At 42.0% G+C, this 21,222-nt stretch overlaps 1 protein-coding gene across 1 annotated transcript in view; it reads right to left on the bottom strand.

The window, feature by feature from the left end:
* SPECC1L (sperm antigen with calponin homology and coiled-coil domains 1 like) overlaps nt 1-21,222 on the bottom strand; it is a 51,944-nt gene extending 30,722 nt beyond the window's left edge. Inside the window, exons 1-5 of the mRNA XM_079956492.1 lie at nt 21,052-21,222; nt 13,841-14,030; nt 8,835-8,988; nt 6,734-8,367; nt 4,507-4,714 (exon numbers count right to left, since the gene is read on the bottom strand). Of these exons, the coding sequence (XP_079812618.1) occupies nt 4,507-4,714; nt 6,734-8,367; nt 8,835-8,988; nt 13,841-13,993 (2,149 nt within the window). The 5' untranslated portion in view covers nt 13,994-14,030; nt 21,052-21,222. The remainder of the gene's footprint in view (nt 1-4,506; nt 4,715-6,733; nt 8,368-8,834; nt 8,989-13,840; nt 14,031-21,051) is intronic.

The following is a 21,222-nucleotide window of genomic DNA, read 5'->3' as shown; positions in this document are numbered from 1 at the left end:
TGCACCTCACCACTTCACTCAACATCCCTGGCCGCTAAGCATGCTCAGTCCTCATTGGGCCATTTGGGGTATTTCCCACACCCCCTCAGGATTTTTCTTAAAAGGTTTTCGAACTTACACTAACTCTGATGTTAACACAAGCCTCTTAATGCCGGATGCACTTTCAAGAAGGAATCTGCTATGAGCACACAGAATTTCTGAAAGGCATATTGCTGATGCTTGGGAAAACATTCCTTCCACAGCACTGGAACAGGCAAGTTGCAAAAATGCAAGGTAGTAGAAACATAAACCATAATAAATTATGCAGTTCAGTTCAGGCTCTTTGTAGATCATTATGCTGGCAGTGTTTTTCTCAAACCATCAACACAAGTCTCAAGCTATCCTAGTGAACCCCCACAAGCCCTTGATGAATCTTAAATTGGTATCTGATTCCAAGCAATATTTTCTTAAATTGTGTGCCAGAGGCAGTAATGCTTCTGAATACTGGTTGCTGGAAGCCACAGAAGGGGGGAGTGCTGTTGTGCTCAGGTCTTGCCTGCGAGCTTCCCATCGAGGCAACAGGTGAAAGAAGGATGTTGGACTACATGGACCACTGGCCTGATCCAACACAGCAATCCTTACAACAAGCAACTTACTTGCAACACACACCAGGTCCAACTTCAGTTATGCTATGAGCACATTAAATCTGAAAGGGATAATGCTTAGGGTTGCATTTCACATTGTGTTATTAATGTGCGCTGCACCATTATACATATTAAAAGTATGCAAAGTGTATTATTAATAATATACTGCATATGCTGCAGCCCTGGCAATTAGGTAATATACAAATATAATGCTGATTTGTAAGGTTAAAGAACACAGCCAATCACAAAGAGAAAACATACTCATTTAAGATTTGCTTTACAAATAGTGGAGAATTGTTTAAAACTTGCCATGGTTTGTTAAAAGTTCAGGATTCCAAGAACACATGTGTCAGCTTTGAAAACCCAAGTACGCCATCTAGTGTACTGTTGAATGAAAAAGCGAAGGCCCAATTTGGATAATAGTCTCTTCTGCTCCATTGCTGTCCATGAAGATAGAGCTCATACATTCTTGTTCCATCAGACATCCAAGCAGAAATGTTTCAATGTGCCAAAGGTTGAATATGGCACTATGTGCTTAGGCCAGAACAAACATGGGAACCACTGTGCAGTCTGGGCTACTCATGTACACACTATTAAAATAAATTCCCAGCTAATATCCTTTGACAGGGGTGCACTCGCTTTTCCCTACTACTTGTGGAAGACAGGGAAGTATCTAATCTACACCACTGAGCTTCCACTGATAAAAAATCTTAGGGCACCAAAGCCTGAAGTTAAAAAGCAACCACACAACTCCAGTGCATGGCAAATCACCACCACCAAATTTATTCTGCCCTTAAAGTAGTAGTTTCTTTATTGTATGTCACACCCTTTTGCCATCTTTTTTTTTTTGGGGGGGGGGGGAGGATGAGAATGTGCATCTCTATTTCCCTTCCAAGCAGGGGGCAGAGAGAGAAACAAGACACCAAGGAGGAGTGAGAGCAAATGTGCCCTCTCCCCCAATATTTCCTGCATGGAAGTTTAATCATCTCCAGATTCACTAACAAAATGACCATAGTTTGCATTTCCTGTTTTCTGTGCTCCAATGTTTTCCAGGACACAAACTGTGCTAGTAGTCCCACAAGGTGTCATCCTTCTGCCTTTTCCATAACTACAGGATACAAGCAGCCATTTGATACAGCTTTCAGTTTCTTCCTGGATTACTGACTTCATTTCAAATGAAGTGCTTGTCTACATTATGCGTTTACAGAGAACCAGCAAAGGATCAACCAAATTAGCAGCTGTTCTGCAGCCTTCCCACTGAAAACACAGGAGAATCAGAGTTAAGCAGAAATTGCAACATCATAGGTCAAGCTGTGCTCCTTTGAAAATCAATTGTTGGGGGGCGAGGATACAAAGTCCTGTTGCATGAGCAGAATACTGAGTGGGGCTCTTGATATCACTGCTTGTGCCAAATCTACAGGGAACAAGGCACCTCACCTCCAAATGCCGCACCAATTACATTTGTTTTCCCAAAGAAATAAGATGGGTCAAAGTGTAAGAGCAGGTCCCATGCTTATTTCATGAAAGCACTGAAGTTGAAGCCCTGTTGTGTAATTGCCCTTATATGGCCTTGCTGTAAGCAGCACTCCTGAAAGCAGACCTTTGAGAAGGGGAAAGAAAATGAGCCAATTCACCGTTTCATCTTATTTATTGGAAATATTTTTATGTTCTGTAAAAAGATTCCAGTGCAGTTTACAGTTGTTGCTTTTCATGCCAATATATAAAAACAATAAAATACTTAAACAATCAGTAAAACAGTTCAACAAGTTAAAAGGTCTGTGCGAACAATTATTGCTGGTTTCTTTAATCTGTTATCTAATAGTAAAGAGGACGAGAGCACTGTGCAAGCAGTGTGGCCAGAGGAGCTTCCTTGGGGAGGGGCATCACAGGACACCCCCCCCCCCTTAAAAAACCTGTCTCCCTTGTTGACACTCACTTCATATCCAGTAAGGGTGGTACTGAGAGAAGGGCCTTAGATGGCACAAGCTGGTTGATAAGGGAGCAGCTGTTTTGGGGCCTCAAGTCATTAGTGGTTTTATTGAAGCAAGTACTTGGCCCTGGAAATAAGGTTTGGAAGCAAACAGGCAATCAAATGATGAGGTATGATCTAAAACAGCTGCCTCTGTTAAAACCCTGTTTGTACTTATCCTAGTTTTCAAATCATTTTCTGGAATTCAATCAGGGGACTATCATAGATTACAATGGCCAAATTCCTCTTCAGAAATTGTGGCTGGCAAAAGAGATGTAAGGCTTGAGGATGTGGACAAAGTGCTTGGATCAGTCAGGGCAACCACTTGTGCTCTGGATCCTTGCCCTTCTTGGTAGTAGTAGTGGGGAGGGAACAGCTGGTTGGGCCAGGGAGGTAATAAATGCCTCTTTGCAAGAAAGGGTGGTCTCTGCCTGCTTGAAGGAGGCAGTGGTAAAACCACTCCTTAAGAAACCCTCCCGGGATTTGTAAAATCTAAGTAATTACTGGCAAGTTGCCGATCTTCCTTTGTTGGAGAAGGTTCTTGAGTAGGAGTTGTGAACCAGATCCAGGCATTTTGAGAAGAAACTGATTTTCTAGATCCGTTTCAATCAGGATATAAGCCTGGCTTTGACACAGAAACTCCTTTGGGTGCCCTATATTGATGACTTCTGTTGGGAGACAGACAAGGGAAATGTGTCCCAGTTCATTCTCCTTTATCTCTCAGCAGCTTTCAATACCATTGTCCACAATATCCTTCTGGAGAGATTGTCCGAGTTAGGGCAGGGTGGCACTACTTCACAGTGGTTCTGATCCCACATGGATGGTTGTTTCCAGAAAGTGATGGTTGGGGAGGGCTGTTCAACCCAGTGGGGTCTGAGCTGAGTAACATCAGCATTCCACTGACATGCTACTCCACATCTCCAGGCAACATTGAACACTTGGGTCTCATAGAAATGTTGAACAGCACAGTGGACAAGGTGGACTCTTGTGAGACTGCATGATGGCACAGATGCCAAGCAGATTAATGATAAAAGCAAAGTCTTCTGGATAAAGGCTAGTTACTCCCTGAGCATTGCATCTGAAAAGAAAGGAGGACTATGTATTTTGATATCAATGTGTATATAAAACTGGGTTCATAGAGTCATAGAACTATAGAGTTGGAAGGGACCCCAAGGAACATCCCGTCCATCCCCCTGCAATGCAGAAATCACAACTAAAGAATCCTTTTATTTGTTTGATATTAAAGTTCTTCCAACAGGGAAAATTTCATCAGCAGCACCTGACTGGAACATACAAAACATATCTATGTCATTTTAAACTGTGATATTAATGCTGTATTCTTAGTTTTAGATTTATGTGGAAATTGTTTTCCATTTGTTGTGTAATTTTGTTTAATGTGGTTTATTTATTGTTTATGACTTTTGTAATTATGTAAATCTTGTCATGTTGTAAGCCGCCTTGAGCACTGTTTTTAACTGTGGAAAGGCGGCATACAAATAAAATGATGATGATGATGATGATGATGATGATGATGAATGCTTTTCCAAGTTTAAGAAAACAGCATATGGAAGGGGCAGCTCTCTGTGTGATGGCTCCACCATTCCTTCTGGAAAAAGTGGAATGTGGGAAGTCTATCACCTGTGTGGTTAGGAGCTTTCAGCTGTCACACCTCTGGCTGTCTTTGAAATCCAGATGACAAAAGTCGAGACGAAAGGAAAGAGGCCAAAGCCTCAGCACACAGCATCATCCTTTGGGAACTGCAGTGCATGACACAAATTATGCTTAATTTCCCCATCTCTTCATGACTGATGTTTTTTACTCCGCTGTAAGATATTCTGATGCATTTTTTTTTAAAAAAAAAACCATAGGTAGAAACTACAACCAAAAAGTGTAACTGAAACAAAAGCTACTTACTCTCCAGGTCAGATATAATGAGATTGTCGTGGAGTTTTACCGCTCGATGCTGCTCTACTTCATCTTCCAATTCAAATATGGTTTCCTTCATATCACTCCTTTCTGTTTCTTTTTCATCCAGATCAGTCCGAAGTTTTTCCAAGGTAATATTCAGGTCCTCAATTTGCTTTTTTGCTTCTTCTTGGAAAGCTCTATATTCATCTTCTATCTGGTTAAAAAACACACACATCATGCACACAAACTCTCATTTTACTTCTGTGAATGCCTTTCCCAAACAACACAATTCACAGAAACCCACTCAAGTAGCTTTGAGCAGAACTGGTCTGTGTTTCGGGCCAAGGGCTTAAGTCCAGCTCAGAATCCTGCTTCCTCATGCTAGGCCCTTTTTCTCCCTCTCTCTCTCATAATATTAGGACCCAATGGGTCATCTTGTTAAAATGAACGGCAGAAGATTCAAGGCAGACAAAAGGAAGTACTTATTCACAAAGTGTACAATTAATCTGCAGAATCTGCTGCCGTAACGTGTGATGATGGCCCTCATCCTGGAATGCTACAAAGGGGAATTAGACAAATGTATGGATGATAATGCTATCACAATGCCATTATTGTCATGTTGGCTACAGTGAACTCTGTTTATCTAGATTTCATTTCAATCTACATACTTCAACAGTCTCAGCTGCCCTGAGTGATAACCCTGATTAGGAGGAGGAGGAATGTGACTTAGTTCTTCTGGACCTCTCAGCAGCTTTTACTCCCAACGACCATGCTACTCTTCTGGAGCACTGTGTTATGGTGGCTCTGCTTCTATCTGCAGGACTGCTACCAGAGAACAGCATGGCCCCCCTTGGCACTTGTGTTGTGGAGACCTGCAGTGTTCCACCTCACCTTCCAGCTCTTTAACATCTATATGAAGACAATTGGGAAAAGTCGTCAAGGAATTTGAAGCATGATCTGGTAGCTTCTTGACTAAACTACAGCAATATGCTGTATATGGGGCTGCCCTTGAAGACTGTTCAAGAGCGGCAGGTGGTGCAGGACACAGCTGCCAGGCCTCTGAGAAACCTATTACGCTGATCTTAAAGAACTGAACCAGCTGCTTTATTTCGACTGAGTCCAATTTAAGGTTCTGATATTTAAAGCCCTACACTGTTTTAGACCTAAGAACTTGAAGGAATGTCTCTCCCAATATTTGATAACCAGGCATTAAGATTGGCAGGGTAGCCCTATTCAAGATAGCATCTATGATTGGGGCACACTATGCAGTGACCTACAATAGTGACTTCTGCCTTGTGGTACCCTGGCTGTGGAACTTCCATCCATTTACAAGTATGATTTGACAATCTATTGACTGCTATGCACCTCCAAGGTCTCTTTGACACGAAAAGGAAGAAAAAAAGAAAAGTAATATAATGGATATGCTACCCTCCAGGATCAGCAGGAGTACATGCCTCCGGACACCAGTTGCTGGGGAACAACTGTGGAAGAGAGCTATTGCCCTCGTGCTCTGCTATTAGGCTTCCCAGAGGAGGCATCTGGTTGGCTGTGGGAAACAGGATGCTTAACTAGAACAGCTTCCTTTGGTTCAATCCAGCTGCAAGGCTTTGCTAAAGTCCTTATGATACCACAAGATGGACAAGTAGCAAAGAAACTCAATCAGGAAAGGTTTAATATACCAGCTCTGACATTTGGCAGTGCCAAGTAATCTATTATAATGTTAATCAGTAAGGATGCTTTACTGCATAGAGTTAAGGCTTCATACTAGCTTAAGCAAACCTCACAGCTGTGAAACTTGAGCTGTATCTGAATCTATGAACAGTCAAGTGTCTTGTGAATTATGAGAAATGAAGTGACAAATCAGCATAAAACTACCCTCAATGCTGTGTTATCAACCAGTCTGCTCATACCAACGATCAACCCCACCCTCACTGCAGGTATAAGGGCAAACTAAACATCCAGCATGCAACAGTTTCATGCTACAGAAAACACAGCCCAGGAGTCATGAATTCAATTCTAAGCACAGGATTTAAGTTTATTAACAGGAATAAAACTAAAAGACTCATGAAAGTAACCATGCAGTCAACATGATCTGGCTAATGTCTAAATCAGCTGCTTGAATTGCCCCCCACCCCCGCCCTCCCACATGCCTTCACATACTCCCCCAAAGGCTGCAGAGAACACAAGGAGATTTGGAATGTTCTCTTCTTTAATTACATTTTTTAAACATTACCTTTGCAATGGCGTCTTGCAGGCGGTTGGCATCGTTACGCGTATGAGCGAGCTCCTCTTGCAGGCTGCTGGCTAACGTCTCTGCTTTCTCCTTGTCAAGCCTGACACTTTCTAGCAAGTCTTGTATGTCCGATTTGTCACCAGAATTGTGTATGGAATACAGCTCAGCAACTTTCTGCTTCTCATGCTCTAGCTGGGCTTTCAGCCGGTTCATCTCGATCTGGTCACTGGCGACTGTGGCTTTGTACTCATCCAAAGTGGCTGCTAGAGAGGTCTTGCTTTTCTGTTCCGACTCAATAATTCGTTCCATATGGTGATTCCGTTCCTTTAGCGCCCCGATCATCTCCTGAGCTTCCTTGTTATCTTGTTCTGCCATCTTCAAAGTGTTGCTCAGATGCTGCTGGACGCCAAGGAGTTGTTCTCTTTCAAAACGTGCATTCTCTGCAAGGTCCATGTAGCGTTGCTCCAACTCCATGTAGCGCCCGCTTTTCATGTCTTCATCAATAACGTAAGATATGTGATGCTCGTCTAAAAGGGAGCGAAAGTACTCAATCTGCCGGCTAAAATGTTCCAACTTATCACTCTGCTGGCACAAAGACTCCATAAGAATAACCTTTTCTTCACCAAGCCTTTCGTTCTCACTGTTCAACTCTTGTGTAATCTGCTGCAAGTCTGCAAGTTCCTGTAGAGTGGCTTGAAGTTCCTCAGCTGTGCTATGATGGTTCTCTTCCATCTGGTGTATCCGCTCCGTTAAGCAAGCCACAGATACTTCACTGGCATTGCCACTGCTCCCTTTCCTTGACCTTTCTATGCTTGGAACACCCTCAGACTCTGAAGAAGATGGAGCGTCCAAGGCATCATCACTTGAAGTGAGCGGTTGATAAACTTCACTGCACTCACTGTCCAAGTTATCCATGGAGTTACTGTGCTGATTGTCCATCAAGGTGTTCTCGTCATGACTCAGAAGATCTTCCATTGAACCAGGAGCAGAACCTTCTACTGAGGAAGTGAGGGTACCTCCACCATCACTATGGCTTCCAGCTGTCATTTCTGGGCTCAAAGACTGGTAGCCAAACAGCTTTTCAGAGTTGTCCAGTCTTTGTTCCAGAGAAAACCCCAATGCGTTTAGCCTGTCCTTCAACATCCGATTCTCATTTTTCAACTGGTTGAGCTCCTCCCGGATAGCAGTGTTCTGTTCTTGCAACTGCAATAACGTGGACTCAACGTCAGTTGGCTGGTGGACAACGATGGTTTCTTTTTCCTCAGATTTCTCAACTCCCTCAAACTGATCTTCATTTAGACCAAGCTGAGCACGCATTTCTCTGAGCTCATTCCTCAGGTGTAAGATCTCTACATCTTTTGTTTTGGCCAAAGTCAAAAGATCTTTTACTTTTGCTTCCAGAACAGATTTGTCACTGATCTGATTGTCTGATTTAGACTTGCTCATGCGAATATCAGAGTCCGGGTTAGCACGGCTACGGGAGCGTTTTGCAAGGACCGTATCATTGCTTGTCTGCCCAGCGAGTGGCAATTTTTTGCTTTGGGTCAGCCGCGAACGGTCACGAATTCTTTCTCGAGAAGAGTTGGATTCCTTATTCCCAGCCGAAGTGCTACGCTTTGCTGTAGAAGTTGTACCTGTATTGTTTTAAAAGGTTAGAAAAAATATTAAGCTGGAAAGGAAGGATGTGATTTTATACAAGTCAAGAGGTATCCAGGATCACACGACAATGAAGTCTCATCTACATACTTGGAAATCAATTAGTAACAGACATGTATATACATTCCATAACAGAGGCAGTGAAACAGGGATCCAAAAATGTACTTCTAAGGTAATTTAATTTCACTTAATAGATTACAAACTTGGCTAGTTTTAACTAAGGTTTGGCCTCCCTTAACCATGGTTTGTTTGACCACCCTACTCCAGGTACTCATCAAGCTATAAAGGCATAAGCAACTGGAAACAAAACCAACTTTGGGGAAACAAGCCATGGTTTGTGGGATTGTCTGTGGGACAATTCATGGTTAAACAAATCATGGTTTGACAAACAGGGTTGTCGTCTAAAGGGCAGAGAGAACATCTTCAAGGCCAAATGCTTCTTTACCTGTAACAGACTTGGATTTATTCTCCAGGCTGTTCATGGTGGTCCCTGCAGTGGAAGGCGCTGTCGAAGTGCAAGTGCTCTTTTTTCCCTTGACACCGTTGCTCATAGTAACCCCTCCAGCCATCCCAGCTAAAAGATCATCATTGCTCTTTGTCTGGATAAAATGTCAAGGGTGGTTTGACAGAAGGTACAAAGGTCAGAAGCAACTCAAAATTAAGTCACTGTTAAAAAAAACAGACTAGTTTCATATATGAAGCTGGTAATAAAAAGCCAAGGCTTAATTCATATTTAATACATGATGAATCCATGTATTTAAAAGGGAAGAAAATAGTTTTATTTTTTGCATAGGCACAATATAAAATTTAATTGTTAAAAATACTCCAGAACTTTCATTTTGAATTACAGATAGGTAGCCGTGTTGGTCTGCCATAGTCAAAACAAAATATATATATATAAAAAATTCCTTCCAGTAGCACCTTAAAGACCAACTAAGTTAGTTCTTGGTATGAGCTTTCGTGTGCATGTTATCTGAAGAAGTGTGCATGCACATGAAAGCTCATACCAAGAACTAACTTAGTTGGTCTTTAAGGTGCTACTGGAAGGATTTTTTTTTATTTTTTTTTTTCATTTTGAAGAAAGCAGAATATGGATTACTCCTATACAGCAACAATTCTGACTCATCCTTGGCAACACCTGTCCCCATGATTGCATGGCAAAGCTTGAGTGCAAATGAGCAATTCACGAAAAGCAGCATCAATTTTTGACACCCTGGTACCACTTTCTCCAGCTACTGTGAGAATGGGAATTGCTGCTGAATGTATCCACGCACAACAGATTCCCAAAGCAGCTTCTGTTATCCGAGCATGAGCCTTAGGGCAGCCTGGAATGACTGCGTATAAGACAAACCAGGAACAAATTCCTTTCCAATGTCTGAAAAAAGTAGGAATGCCTGTGAACCAAAGGTGTCTTACCAACTCTGAAGGACCAAGTACACTGCCTGGGGTTACTCCTTGATGTGGCATTACTACAGGATTCCCACGCTAACTGCTGTATCAAGGAATCAATTTTATCCAGCCTATTTTGACAAAGTATTGCCTATTCTTCATGGACCACCCACCTCTGGCAACTGGACACCAAGCCTTGTTCAGAGTCCAGTCATTAAAAGAGGTGTGACTGGTTGAGACATGGTGCAGGGCCTTCTCTGCAGTAGCTCCAACATCATGGAACCAACTAATCATTGAGATCTGCTTTAGCCCAACCCTTCAATTATATTACTACTACTACTACTACTACTACTGCTAAACTTACAGATAAAAATAATAACAGCTAAAAACATGGAAAAATAATTAAAAACTATTAAACATTTATATAATTAAAACTTTACATATACATAAAAATATTCTGAATTCATGGAATAAGTATCAAATTCAGTATTTAATTTGGTCAATATTACATATGAGGTTTTGTTCTGCAATGTTTTGGTTGTGGTTCATGCTTATTTTAATGCCACAGTTGGTTTGCAATGTTTGTGTCAGGTTTTATTTTTAAATGCCATGTTTCTGAAACTGGAAGAAGACATTTTGTCACTAAAAATGTTTTTCATTGGAGACTTTTAAACCAAATCCACTATAAGCACAATTTTTCATTCTTACATGTGTAATTATGTTTCTTCAGGCACTGCGATCTTTATTATTGCAACCCTTTATCAGCAAGAAGAGGTTTAAGAAAATCTTTGGTTTTGCATTACCAGAAGCTGAGAACACTCACATTTAATCTATTCAGAAAGGCCACATGATGTTTAAGTACTCAAGAAATTAATGGTTCACAAAGATACAATAGAGCAAATTGCACATCCTTTGATAATTTCTTATTGTGGTTTATCTGGCATAACCAAGAGCTTGTGCCAGCAAGACCATACAGGTTGAAACTTCCTGTCAGCTTGCATTTCTACCACACCTAGTAAAAAGGTATGTTAAGTAGATTAATTATAGACATGCTATGTAGGTAACAACTGTGCATTACTGAGCCAAATAGGTCAAGTTGTAAAAACTCTAGCATGATTCAGCCTGGAAAAATCTACACTGAAAAAAATTCAACAACATTAGTCATGCTTCGGGTTTCTAAATACAGAAACTACTGAATGGACTGAAGAATCTTTCTCCCAGTGCTTTGTACTACAGTCTCTCCCTCCCTCCTGAGATGTACTCCTCCCCATAAGCAGACTAGTGTACAGGAATATTTTTCTGATCTAAATACTTGAAGGGTATGGTAGAAGACAACAGCTTGGAAATCAGACAGGTTGGGACACTAAGGCCTCTCTTGTTTGGGGTTTGCAGCATTTTCCTTCTGCCGTACATAAACACAGTATTTTTCCCTACCTTGCCCACAGACTGCCTCTAGTCTAGTCTAGATTACCACCTCCACAGCCAGCAGAACAGGTTCCTTCAGTCAAGAGCAAACACTACTATTCTACTAAGCGTAAGAAACATCACAGGGCTTTTTCAACGCACAGGAAAGGCAGAACTGGCTGAAATGTAATGTAAATAGAATCAGTAAGCAAAAGAGAGGTTTTTTCACACCGTGGTAGGACTTATTAAAATCATTTTTCCACCACTGGTTCATAATTTTCTATGAGATGATGCAAAGTCTGGTAATTAGGACTTCCTTAAGAGCAACAGATTCCCATCTGTCAAGAAAACACAAGCTCAAATGAGGAAACGTGAAATGATTACTTTGAGAGTGGGAAGTATTCTGCCTACTGAATAATTACCGTATTTTTCGCCCTATAAGACACACTTTCTCCCCTCCAAAAATGAAGGGGAAATGTGTGTGCGTCTTATGGAGCGAATGCAGGCTCCTTGGCTTCAGCGATAGCAACGCGAAGCCTCCGAAGCCTGCACTCCGGAGGCTTCACGTTACTTCCGCTGAAGCCAGGAGAGTCTGCTCTTTGAGGCTGGTGGTGGGGAAAGCAGCGCTTCCCCCATCGCCAGCCCCAGAGGATGGGGGGCAGCAGGAAGGCGCGCGACGCCTTCCCGCTACTCTCCAACCCGGCTTCGAGGCTGGCGGTGGGGAAAGCAGCACTTCCCCCATCGCCCCATTCTCCAACCCTCCTGCGGGCTTTTGCGGCAGATGGGGGAATTCCCCCACCTCCCGCAAAAGCCGCGCACACTTTAAAGGGGCTCCGCGGCTTCTGCTGGCTTTTCTACGGGGGGGGGATTCCCCCACCTCCTAGAAAAGCCCGCAGGAGCCGCACACCCTTTAAAGAGCGCGCCGCTCTTGGGGGCTTTTCCTCGAGGAGGGAGAAGGGACTGACTGGCCATTTCAGTCCCTTCTCCCTCTTGGTCGAAAAGCCCGCAGGAGTCACGCTGGGTTCCTGTGGGCTTTTGCGGGAGGTGGGGGAATTCCGCCACCTCCCACAAAAGCAGGGAGAAGGTCTTGGAGTAGCGCACAGGCTGCGTGCAGCCTGTCCACTGCTCCCAGAGCTGCGGGGGGGGGGGATCATATTTTTTTACTTGATTTCCCCCCCCCCTGAAAACTAGGTGCGTCCTATGGGCCGGTGCGTCCTATAGGGCGAAAAATACGGTATTCTTCTTTTAAAGAGTCAAACATCACACCTTAACTATGGTTGGTATAATGCCTGAATTGTCAGTCTTCCAATTATCACAACTGGATTTGTGATAAATCCAGCAAACCAAAATCAGAAACGATGGCTTGAAGTGGACACCAAATACTGGTGTCCCCTTCTCTTTGCCCCCCCCCCTATTTTGCTATAGTATCTGAATGTAGAAATCCTCCTACAGTGGGAACACCTAATTGGATTGTCAGCCTTCAGCTATCATAATGACAAAGAGCAAAGATGAATCACCTGTTGATGTAACTTGAAACCAAATTATGATCTTAGAAAGAAACTATTTAAACTGACTCTTAAGAGGAAAATATTCTGATGACCATAACTGGCTGATCTAAAAAAAAAAATGGGTTATTACTTTCTCAGTAATGCATCATTATCCTTATGTGAGGCAGATGGAAAGTGTTATAACAACATTGCAAAGATTCAAGTCAGGTCCTGAGCAGAGGGATACTAATGATACAACATCAGTTCATGTTCACCCCTGTGCTTTTGCAGTAGGCAACGTATTTAATATATTTATAACCTGCTTTATCATACATGGTTACAGCTAAACAACAAAACGTATGTTAAAACAGTGAAATGCTGTGCAGTATTCAAAAAGCATCAGGGAGGTTAAAAGTAAGGCCTGGGAAAGCAAACTACTTTTCACCTGGCGCCTGAAACTGCTAAAAGTAGGTGTCGGGCAGCTAGCCCTGAGGAGGGCATTCAAAGGCTGGGATGCCATTAGCTTTGCACCTATGTGCAACATGCTCCTTTTTCATGAGTATCTGTCAGAGTGGAAGGAGTGAGAAACAGATAAGCAGTCTTACTTATTCGTGTGACAACATATGCAAGAAAACATACCCTAAAATTTAACACAACTGGACAAAGTCCAGTAGGCATATTTCTGCTTCTCACTCGAATTGAGGCAACACTAACATAACAACATGAGCATAACATGGGTATTCAGGTATCATCAGCTGACAGCAATAATATCCTGATCTGTCTGTTTCTGTTCACAAGTCTTGGGAAACAGTCTAGGTTCTAGTTTTGGTCCCACACCTTCACATTCCTTAACTTGGGACAACAGAGAATGATATGATATGCAAAGAAGAGACTTGTACAGAACTCAACAACATCCTGATTATGCTTGTTAAGTTAATTATAATGTTATATAAAGTAGTATCTGACCCTTGAATTATCAAAAAGATTTCAGAGTACTGCAGCTGCATTTTGACTTGGCTCTAGAACTGTGCTGGGTCAGTCTTGAACACAAGCACACATTGCAACATTTGGATCCCATGCCTCCAGTCTCCCCCCGCCCCACCGTTTTGCTCTACATTAGCTAGCAGCTCAATTACTTAAGTCTAAATAAAGAAAACTAATAAGAAAATACCTTCAATAATGATGATGCTGTCCCAGTTTTTGAAAGTTTTGTCACTGCAGATACTGTGGAACTGTTTTCTGGTTTGACTTTTTCCACCGTTTGTATTTTATTTATCCCAGGCACCTTGGGCATTGAACCAACGCTCCGGCTAGCTTTCTTCATTCTTGGCTACCTGTTTGATATGCATTTACAAACGAATCTAGAAACAGAAAAGAATTGTAATAACATTAAGGATAAATACAATCTCCAACAACATGTTTCATACTCTTTCAAAGTTGCCTTTGCCAACCTGATGCCCTCCAGATGTTTTGGACTACAATTCCCATCAGCCCCTGCCAGCCCCAGTGAGGAGGTTTAACAGCCACAACATTACAAGAGAAGGACTTTGCCAATGCCCACGGTCAAGATAAAACTTTTGCTTCATTAACAGATGATGAACTGAGGTCTTCAGCACAACTATCTTTGCATAGTTTCCCAATAACACTTGTAATAACTTGAAGGGTGCAATTAGCTCAAAATGAGCAACTATTTTGTACTTTTTCAACTAGGAACAGTACTTTATTCATTGGTAATAAAGCATGGACAGGACAAGTCTGAAGGTATTTCATTTACAGTATTGAGAATAGAATGAAAACCAAGGATTAATAATAAAATGGTACTTAAATGGTAGGCAGTTCTTCAATTAAGCGGTCATAACATAATTTGATGCATAAGATATATATGCCTTTATAATAAAACCCACTGGGGCCTGTCAACTGTTCTTTCTACAGAGACAACAATAAAACTCAATAGCTTTCTCAATCTGCAAATCTCCTTTTAAAGACATCTAAGCTAGTGGTTGTCACTACAGTGAATTCTGTTTAATTGAACCAGTATGAAGTGACATTAATAGTTTTAGCTGTTTGTGTGGTTCCTATGTTGGGCGGTTACTAATCAAGTTATTGCTGTCATGGTCTACTCACTTATGGAGTGTGTTTGTGTTTGTGTGTGGATCCAAAGATGTCTTGTGCAAGCAGAAAAATCACTCCTCCTTGGGCATTACCAGTTTTGTGCAGGCAGAGAAATTACTCCTGCTTCGGCAGCACCAAACTACCCTGGTTTCTGAAGCCCTCCCTGCTCCATTCTACAGTTTCAGAGGATCCTTCAACAGTTAGGAACATTGGGGGGGGGGGGAGGCAGCAGCAGAAGTGGGTATCATGCGGGGGAAGGAGCCTGGAAAGTTCCACTATGGGAACACTCAATCTTCTCCATATATCCATTGTGTGTTTTTTTTATATTGGAAGTCACCTTGTGACAGTATGGCCCTAAAAGGCAGTGTAGAAATCTCTTAAAACAAACAAACAGAGATGGAAAGCAACGGTCAGAAATACCAACAGTCTTATTAGTGTTAAGGAATGATAACCAGTAGTCAGAAGCTCCCCCGCACCCTGGCCCATTCTTACTTGGAAAGTATCTGAAAAAACATTAAAAACAGTAACTTTCAATGAAATGGTTACTTTTTATATGCCAAAAATGGCAGCCACAAAGCCAAGGCACATAACAGAAGTATTTCTACGACATTTGGAGAGAGAAACTTGCACCTTCCAACTCCACAGCAATGACTTCTTAGCAACTGCAACTCCATATTAAATATCAAATATCACTTCCGCCTCTTTGTGCATAACTTGAAATTACTGGATCTCATTGTCTGAAATCTAAAGTCTTCCCATGTTATTTAAAGCAAATGGTGTAATAGGACACAAATATTTCATGACCAGGTAGCAACCTAAAAATATGCATGTGTACTTGGAATTAAATGTCATTGAATTAAACATGATTAACTAAAAACATTTTTGTTTAGACAAGCCTACCCAGATGTTTAGAAAGTTGATGCGAGTTTTAATTTAATTTTAGTCTGTTGTTATTTTAGCTTTTCAAAAGTTTCAAATTATTGTGTTAATTTTTATTATTGATAATCTTATTGTTTTATCAATTTTGTAAACTGTTTTGAAGGTTTTTTAAAACAATCAAGCAATGCATAAATTTTATGGAAGAAATAATTAATAAAATAAACATCTCAATAACATATAAGAGTATCTAAAAAAAGAATAGTTCCTTCTACAAAAGTAAGGTAGGATAAGCTTCCTATGTAGGATTTCAATATCTGAGTTTAAAAGTAAAGGTAAAGGTACCCCTGACCATTAAGTCCAGTCGCTGACGACTCTGGGGTTGCGCGCTCATCTCGCTCTATAGGCCGAGGAAGCCAGTGTTGAAGCCAGTGTTTGTCTGCAGACAGCTTCCAGGTCACGTGGCCAGCATGACTAAGCCGCTTCTGGCAAACCAGAGCATTGCATGGAAACGCCGTTTACCTTCCCGCCTGAGTGGTACCTATTTATCTACTTGCACTTGATGTGCTTTCAAACTACTAGGTGGGCAGGAGCTGGGACTGAACAACGGGAGCTCACCCCGTCGCGGGGATTCAAACCGCCAACCTTCTGATCGGCAACCCTTAGGCTCTGTGATTTAGACCACAGCGCCACCCGCGTCCCGAGTTGAAAAGTAGCACACATTTTAGAAGGTGAAAGACTATCTTTATGTTAATTCTATCACGCATTACAATTTTAGTAGGATAGTCACTAAATATCTGCAAGTAGATATAGCACATCCTTTAAATAATGTTTGGGTTAAGCAATAAGTCTGCTTTTCATTAGTATTTAAATACAAGCCAAGATATCTGAAGAATGCTAATTCCTAGGCCTAAAACATTGTGTAAGATAGCTTTCTAGTGGCTAATAGTGTGATCTGATACATGTCTACTCAGAAACAAGACTTACTGAGCTCAGCAGAGTATACTCCCAGGTAATAGTGTATAGGATTGCAGCCTAAGAGTTGAATACTCTTCAACTAGAAAATGCAAATAACTGTATTCTTGAACTTAAAGTTGTAACATAAATATTGAGATTCTAATAAACATAGACGCAATTCAGCTTTACAACATCAAGAGTTTTATCAATGAAATAACGGGGAGCTTATGATCCTAACGAATAATCAAACACAATACTCATATTCCCACAATGTTTGCATGAAGCTTTTAGGTCAAAGGAGCAAAATGACCAGAATCAAAAGAAATAAACATCTAGTTCACATGCCCAAGAATGCTCTTTGGTTTTGTACTACTGAGCATGTCCAAGGGAAAGTGTACCTATACTTATACGTATACCTCCACCGGGTGCATTCCAGTACACCATACCGACATTAGTTTATAGGATCTCAGAGGGTCTTGCAGGGAATTGTGTTGAACTAGGCAACTTCAAGACAGACTTTTATAAGGAAGAATTTAAGACCTTACAAAGAAAGATGAAATTACCAGTGTTTTAGTTAAGCAGATGTGTATTCCTTTCACATTTCTCTTTTTTAACATTTAATTATTAAATGCAAAACTCTTTTAGCTACTGGGCTTTCTTGAAAGTCACATGCATAATCCACTTGAAAATTTCTGAAAGTTGTTCTAGCCCTTAGTAATATGAGACAAACTTATTTTTAAGAAGTAAAAAAGAAAAAGATGAGCCTAAATGCCAATGTGGGTGTGTGGTGTGACTGCTATTTTTCAGGTTTTTCTCTTTCCATTCTGAGGTCAATCTGAGGTCATTCTGAGGTCCCACCAAAGTGCAAGTAGATAAATACCGTATTTTTCGGCCCATAGGGCGCACCGGCCCATAGGACGCACCTAGTTTTTTGGGGGGTGGGGGGAAATAAAGAAAAAAATTATTTCCCCCCCAGGCGCTTCCCCCGACCCCAGCCCCCAGAACAGGTAGCTCTCCACAATCCGTGGGAGAGCTGTGCAAAGCCCGAAGCCTGGGGGCGCTGAGCTCAGCGCGCCACCAGGCTTCGGGGTGCAGGCAGCTCTCCCACGGCTTGCGGATAGCTTCCTGAAGCCTGGAGAGCGAGAAGGGTCGGTGCGCACCAACCCCTCTCGCTCTCCAGGCTTCAGCGAAAGCCTGCATTCGCCCCATAGGACGCACACACATTTCCCCTTCATTTTTGGAGGGGAAAAAGTGCGTCCTATAGGGCGAAAAATACGGTAGGTATCACTCCGGCAGGAAGGTAAACGGCATTGCTCTGAAATACATCAATTACATCTTCATCATTACAATTTACAAAATGGGACACTTAAATCTCATCAGGATATCAGTGGCTTTACCATTAACCTGATACTTGATCAGTTCACCAATTAAAGACATTTTATGGATGCTGCATTGCAATCTGCGTCCCAGCCGTGCAAAAAAATTACCTTATATTGGCCGAGGACTGAGTCATATGCCTCTAAGCTGCTATCCAGGGACACCGCATGTTTCAGAACTCATAGCCAAAGCACCCTACTCATGCCTCAGACAAGGATTCACAACAGGTCTATAATATCCACACAAGCTGCTTTCTGCAAAGTGCAGAAGAAATATATTTCCCTTTTCCCCTTTAATTTATTTTAAATCTTATCTGAACTGAAGTACAGAAAAGAAGAAAAATGTTACTCAGAAGGAGTTTGTGGACATTTAGTTAACCTTCTGTTTAGCCTCTTTGTTGACCATGTGTAATTGTTACAAGTGTAACTTTCAGCAGAGTATTCCTCACAAACTTTCAGGAATCCTCCAATGAAATCACCTAAAGGATTCCATCTTAACTAAATTGTTAGGGGAAAGAGTATACAAGACAGGCATAAAACAGTCAATTTTTAAAATACAAAAAACAGAAACCAACTGTTAGCAACAGCTGAAATGTTTATTTAATTTGCAAACACTTTATGTCTGTGGTGCACTTAGGGAAGCCACTTTCATTAGCCAGTCTCTATCTATTCTATCATGAGAAGAAAAAACTGCAGCCTCTGCTCAATTAGGGGATGAGGAAAGAATTTGAATGCTGTGATGCGGGCTGGTATTAAGACGGGTTCCCAACACCTAGCACTGGTTTTGTTGCACTGTGCTCACTTATATACAGCCACTTGTCTGCCAACCTGTGTAAGATTATTAAGCATGGATCTTTCATAAAAGTTGCTTTCAAATTTTTATTTTAGACCACCAATGGCAAACAAATAGGGGAGGTTGTATTTCATGGCAAACAGTAATGCACCCATTCAACATTGGGACTTTATCTGGGTGGAAATATGACTACATAAAACTACTCAATTTGGTTTCTACTGAATCTATAACCTGGTTCAGATGCAACATTAAACCAAGGGGGCAGAACCTCCAGGCCACAGCCCTGATTAGGACAATCAAACCTCCTCATTTGGCCCATAAAGCTGTTTCCTGCAAGCCATGCCCACCTGCCGTACACCTCATGATGATATCAAGTGTGGGGAAGGCAAAGGAGGGGCTTGGACAAAGAAGCTTTGTAGCTGAATGGCAGTGCCTGTAAAACACCCTGTGTAGCACTTCCCAAGTGCCAACAACCAGCTGACTGCAGGTGCTTGGGAAGCCTTGTGTGCAGTGTCTGAATATCAGACACTGGGGACAAGTGCAATGCTGAACCAGAGAGACCTTTTGTTTTGCCTAAAAGATATTGTTCATAATATAAACTCAGACATGAACTCACTGAGTAACCTTAAGAAAGGCATTCTTAGTCTCATCTCCACCTTTGCAATGCAGGAATATTTGTCAACATTGCAAGGCAGAGATTACTGAAACAGGGTACAAAAAGCACTGGTGCTCAGTTATGAAAATCAGGGTTATGAGTTCATATTACTGGGATCACTGCTGCATTATGACTTTTATTGTTGTAGATGTTAATCGATATTTTAATTTGTTTACAGTTCTTGTATTAGTGTGTACATCTCCTTGTGACACCATATAAAAGGTGGCATAACAGGCTTAAATTTATAACAAAACAAACAAACAAACAAACAAACAAACCACTTTGAAGTGAACAGCCAGAAGTACCATAATATATATTATTCATTAATTATAGTTAATATTTCCTAAGTACCTTCTCAGCCAAATGGCGCTCAATACTATGTTTAATCTTTCTAAAACCATAATAAACTGCCCCAAACAGCATAGCAGTAAAAAAGGAGCAGGTGGTGGTTAAATATTATTTATTTGATCATCTTAGTTCTAGTGCTTGCTCAAACTGGATCCAATATCTCAAACCTCTTACGGTTTGGAGTGTCAGTTGTATTTATATAATTTATACTCAGCTTTTCCACACAAATCTGTAAAAGCAGCTCATAAATTTCAAAAATAAAATAGATTTTATAGTGTATTTTAATTGCTTCTTTCATTTCTTATTTATTGTATCACAACTTGAATTCCATAGAGTTCACACTGTAATATAAAAAACCTACAATATATAAAATCAATATGACTATTTAATGTAATGGATGTCCTGTGCAGTCTCTAGCCATCTGCCACAGAACCAGACATAGCTGAAAGATCACAGCTAGGGAACCCCTGTGCTATATATGGTCTTAGCTCAGCCTCCCCCAACCTGGGGCTTCCAATTCCCATCACCACTGACCATGCAGGTTGCTGCTGGCAGCCCTACAACAGATGGAAAAAAGCACCAGGAGGCTGAAGGCAGCTGCTCTGTTGACAACAATATCAAGTGCTCTATATAGGTACTGAAGACACACCTCTTTACCTTGGCCTTTAACACTTGAGAGAAATATTTTTAGAAGTCACCTTAGTGGTAAATGTAGCAAATAAATAATAAAAGCCTACTCAGCTTTCCAAACGTTACTGAAAGCATGTGGAAAAAGCACTGTAGGTGTTTCGGGCAGGAGCAGAAGAGGGAAATGTTCGTACCCGTAGCCAGGGACTGGGGATGGGAGCGGATGCTAATCCCATATACACTACCGTGAACTCCTTGGCAGAAAAGTGGGAAAGACATGTAACAAACAAGAACAACAATAATAATCATAGTCACCATACCCCGCCTTTCTACAGAGGGTCGAGGCGGCTCACGAAGGATGGAGAAATGACATGTAAATAGGAGTAACTGAGGGGGGGGAAAGAGAGAGAGAGACATCGTGTGAGGAAAGACCGGAGGCGGAACACGGGGGTGGGGAAGAGCACAAACAAGACCCCTGAGGGAGCGGAGGGCGGACCCCGCGCCAGGCCTGGGCGGCCAAGACAACGGCGGCGACCCTCCGCCCCGCCTCAGAGGAGGGAGGTCGTTCTTGGGGGGGGGGCGTTTCCGTTCCCTTTCCCTTCGCCGCCCCCCAACTCTGAACCCCGCTCGGTCCTTACCGGACAGCGCCGCTTATTCCTCCTTCTTTCTCACTGGGGGGGGGGGGAGGCCGGGCCCGGTAAGGAGGGAAGAGGACGCGCTTCTCCAAGCGGCGTCGGCGTCAGCGACGACAACAACCGCCGGGGCTGCAATTACCCCTCTTCCCTCAGAGTGGTAGAGCGCCGTACAGC

Source organism: Podarcis cretensis (genome assembly GCF_951804945.1).
Source record: "Podarcis cretensis genome assembly, chromosome: 16".
NCBI lineage: Eukaryota > Metazoa > Chordata > Lepidosauria > Squamata > Lacertidae > Podarcis > Podarcis cretensis.
This window is presented reverse-complemented; position numbering and strand designations above follow the sequence as displayed.